This window comes from Psammomys obesus, unplaced genomic scaffold (assembly GCF_907164565.1).
Source record: "Psammomys obesus unplaced genomic scaffold, mPsaObe1.curated_primary_1811, whole genome shotgun sequence".
NCBI classification, from domain to species: Eukaryota; Metazoa; Chordata; class Mammalia; order Rodentia; family Muridae; genus Psammomys; species Psammomys obesus.
The window spans coordinates 9,553,306-9,557,848 of NW_026596120.1; the positions used below are offsets into that span (position 1 = coordinate 9,553,306).

At 45.4% G+C, this 4,543-nt stretch overlaps 1 protein-coding gene across 1 annotated transcript in view; it reads right to left on the bottom strand.

Annotated features, from left to right (window-relative positions):
• Nucleotides 1-2,829, bottom strand: part of Cldn18 (claudin 18) — a 24,390-nt gene extending 21,561 nt beyond the window's left edge. The window contains exon 1 of the mRNA XM_055629702.1: nt 2,610-2,829. Within this exon, the coding sequence (XP_055485677.1) occupies nt 2,610-2,829 (220 nt within the window). The remainder of the gene's footprint in view (nt 1-2,609) is intronic.
• Nucleotides 2,830-4,543: the final 1,714 nt, after the last annotated feature.

Below are 4,543 nucleotides of genomic sequence, written 5' to 3' on the forward strand. Positions count from 1 at the left end.
ACACACACACACACACACACACACACACACACACACACACACACACAAGCTTATGGGCTGAGTACGATGGAGCATACTTTTATGCTCACCACTCACTGGGAGTCGGGACAGAGACAGGCAGGCTTTGAATTCAAGGCCAATATGGTTTGCAAAGCGAGTTCTAGGCCAGTCAGGATCACTCAGTGAGATCCCAATTCAAGAAACTCACAACAACAATAACAAAATACTTATGAAGCAGTTTTTTCTTTCTTCCTTGAATTGGCAGTCTGAATTGTTCATTCATTTGTTCACTAACCAGAGATGACTCTTGAGGATATTTGGATATGTCAGGAGACATTTTTGGTAGTGACAAATAGGTTTAGGAAACAATGCTATTTCCACCTAATGAGTAAAATATCCTAAAACTCGTAGAATGACCTTCAAGAGAAATACGTATCCTAACGTGTTGAGAAGGCCAATATGATAACGGTCCATTTTCTGTCTCTAGGTTTTTTTTTTAAGCCCCTTGATCACTAAGTTATCCACACTCAGCTTTAAATATGTTGGTGCTCAGCCAATGTTCATTGAATAAATAAATATATATTCTAATGCCACAATTTCTACGTCATTGTTTAGTCCCTTACGATTTATATTTGTGTGAGGAAACCAAAGGGCTTTTCTTTTCCTTTTCTGTGTCTCCCCAAAAGGAACCTTGTCTATATCCAGTCATCTTGGAACAGGTTGACCCCTGGATGTGAGCCTAGTAAAATGCCCTTTTCTAGGTAGGCAGAGGCAGTCAGTCCTATGCATGAAGTTCTCCTGGAATAGTGGTTCTCAATGTGAGGGCTGAGACCATTGGGGCCAACCCATCCTTTCACAGAAGTCGCCTAAGACCATTGGAAAACACAGATCTTTACACTATGAGTCACAGCAGTAGTGAAATGACAATTACAATGAAGTAGCAATGGAAATAATTTTATGGTTGGGGGGTCACCACACATTGAGGAGCCCCAATAAGTGGTCACAGCGTTAGGAAGGTTGAGAACTATTGCTCTGGCAGGTTGTGCTGTGTTTGGCTGTTTCTTGCTGAGCCTGAGAATCTGTGTTTGCATTCCCGGTGGGAATTTTAAAATATCAGTGCTTTCCATTTCAGAAACAATAAAAAAGAAAAAGAGTCATGCCCTGGGTTCTCTGGCTCGCTGCAGATAGTTTCTGTCTCTACTGCTCCCAATGCTTCTACAGGGATCAAGAACATCAGTCCTTGACTTCTGATGAGCAAAATGGCTGGCGGACTTCTCACTCAGTGGTTCTCAGGGCTCCATGCTTGAAGGCTTGTGCCTGGCAGTCAATCTCTTGGTGCTGCCTGCATTCATTTCACAATAGGCTTTTTGCACATAACCGATCACAACAATTACCACCGGAAATACAGAGTAAAGAACTTTATCCATCTAACTTCAGAAATAACTGTGTTGATGTAGCCATTGGAGCTAGATTTCAGGAATGCCTTTCTCCTCAGATGAGAAAGCCCACTACAAGGAAGCACCAGGTCCCAGAAATCTTACGGCCATAGACATTTTGTAAAACAAACCCGCTCAGGTAAGGACTCTGCATCAACGGTTGGGATCACTTTGTATACGGATGGCGAATCTATGAAAAGACAAATCGCCATGTAACTGCCATCTTCTCTTGCTCCCTTTGGAGGGAGGTGTCTAAGTCTTGACCTGTGGTCAAATGGTAGGTCCCACCTGAGGAAACCCCCGTGTTGTTTCTTATCCTTTCTACAATACCCAGCTTAGATCAGTTCTCCTAGTAAGACTTCTCTGTGTTTCTATGAAAGGGACAAATACGCAAAAATTAAACTTACACCTTCAGCATTCTCCTGTAACTCAGATTTCTCTTCAAGTTGAAATGAACAATCCACTAAGCCAGAATCTCTACCATGTTATGTGGCTAACATGCTGATCTGGGGAAGGGGCCTGGCAGCCCCACAGCATCTTTTCCTCAGGGCAGAACTCATTTGCCAGGTAGACATTTCTGCCCTTGGGAGGGTCAGGAGTCTTGTCCCTTGAGACTAATCCTTTCTGGAGGTCAGACACCTGGAGGTCAGAGCCTTCTCCCATCCCCAAGCACAGGCCCATACAATGCAGCCCCAAGATCCCTGATTCTTTCCTTCGTGTCTTTTCCTTGGCCCCATTTCTATTCTTGCTGTTAGCTTCAGAATTCCTGGGAGCGAAGGCCAGGCACAGGAGGCCTGGATATTAGAGTCTGTTCAGGTATTAGATGGTCTCTGACTCAGCAAAGGGGCTTGTGGTTCTATAAGGAGAAAGTGGTGAGTGTCTGGGTCTCCTTAGTCTTGTTCTCGAGGGCGGTTGAGACTATGCCATTACTCACATAAGAGCAATTAGAAAACTGTGTCCTTGGGCGAGCTGGACACCAACAGACAAATGGAATAGAAGTGCCAACAGCTCCAGAAAGTTCCTATGCCAACCATTGCCATAGTGGCTGTTACTCCTGTCAAAATGGAACCTTAGTTCCTCTTGTTTCTTGGTCCTTCTCCTCGATTCTCAGACACAGGCTGATGCCTCTTCTCTACCCCCAGCCACCCTACGAGCCTGGCACCTGGCCCTTACCTGGCAAGCCCAGCAGGGTGAAGTAGCCTCGGCACTCGGTGAAGCCAGAGCTTTCTCGGACACAGGACCGCCACAGCCCTTGGTAGTTGAATACAGCCGTCACTGGGTTGTTGTATAAGTCCTGGGTGCTCCACTGGTCCATGCAAGTGGCTGCAATTACCCCCGCAAACCCGACCAGCGCAACCACGAATCCCAAGCCCTGGCAGGCCGTCACAGACATGATGGAGAACGGCGTCCGGGACACAAACACAGGGCACAAAAGACGAGCAGGTTCTGAGGGCCCTGAGCGTAGGGATGGCGTTTTTCTCGGAGAGGCCAGCCCACAAGTCACAAATGGACTGTGTAATGGAGGGGGACTCAGCAGTGCCACCTGGGCTTGCCCTGCTTCTTTATCTACCTAAGTGAGATAATTTCCACAACATGGTACCAAGAGCCATTTGTTTTCCACCATATGTACACTGCGCTCGCTGTTTGCCTTTGAAGGGAGTTTCTTTTCTGATTAGCCAGGTTCTCCTCTGTAGAGGGTGAGCAACTGCAGGGTGGCTGCTTCGAAGGCGTGGCATGTCGGGCAGGATGGGCTTCCGGGGGCTGAGCCACAAAACCTTGAAGATCTGGTATCTCGCCGATGTGGCCCTTCCAGGGAGGTCATCGACCTCCTAGGGCCCTGCCACCTTAGTTAAAAAACAAACAAACAAACAAACAAACAACCTTTGACAAAATATGTTGAGATAAAATCTATTGTCATTCTTCCCAGTCATTATGCTAAAAAGAACCACAGCACCGAATTAGCAAATTCTGAAACGTTGCTTGTAGGGAAAATACACATTTTCATCATTGATGGATAACCTCATTTATGTGTGTCTCTATTTAATGATACCTAATTTAATATGTATTTTTGATTCATTAGCATTGAAACGGTAGCCAGTAGTAATATAATTTGTGCCTACAGTCTCACGAATGTGTTTTCTCCGTGGGGGATGTGGTAGGTAGGAACTTAGGAACAGCAGAAAGAACTTCAGCACTTTCCATAGTGACCATTTTTAGCAGCAAAGTCAACAGGAAGTGCAAAAACGTGAAAAAGGAGTCACTAAACAGACTTCAGAAAGGACACTTATTTACAGTATGGGCTCAAGACACATAGAAGGCAAGAGTTACTCTGTCTCCCTCAACTGGGAACATGCAACTTGGACAACCCAAACTCTGACCTTGGGCACGTTTCCTTTTTATGTCTGTGGGAGTGCCATGAGTAATGGCTCCAGCTAAGGTAAATTTTAACAAAATTTGCAAACACAAAACACGCATATAGTGAAAATCAACTCTAGCAGATGTTTGGTGGCATGGACTAGTTAATGTAAGCTAAGCCATTGGCAGCTTCGGTGGCATCAGAGTGACTTCTGCGTCATCGTGGTGGACAGAGGAGAGCAGAAGTAGGTTGCAAGACAATCTTTGGGTTCTGGAGCTGAGCAGCCTGGACCCAATGTCCATCTCATTGCTGAGCAGCCAAATGTAACTAACAGCTGTCTGCTTAACCTCTGCAAGCCCCATGGTCTCCGTCTGCAAAGAGAGGTAGTAATAGTGTTGGATTATCTGGATTGTTTTGTAGATTACACGCGGGAATAAACGTGCAATGCTGAGCATCACACACAGAGCACTACCCAGAAGGCGCTGGTAACTATCAAGATACCAGACAGACTGACGATATTATTTCTTCGTGTGAGTCACAAATGAAATCATAACCTTTTCTTACAAAATGTCTCTATTCGCAGAAAGACCTAAGTTTTTCTTGGCTCATATGTCATTTCTACTTTTTGTTGTTGGTGGTGGTATGTGTGTTTTGGTAAGTGTATGTGAACACTGTATGCAGTAAACTCTTGTTTCTTTGAGACAGGGTTCCCCCACTGAACTTGGAACTTGCCTGGAGGCCAGCAAGCCCC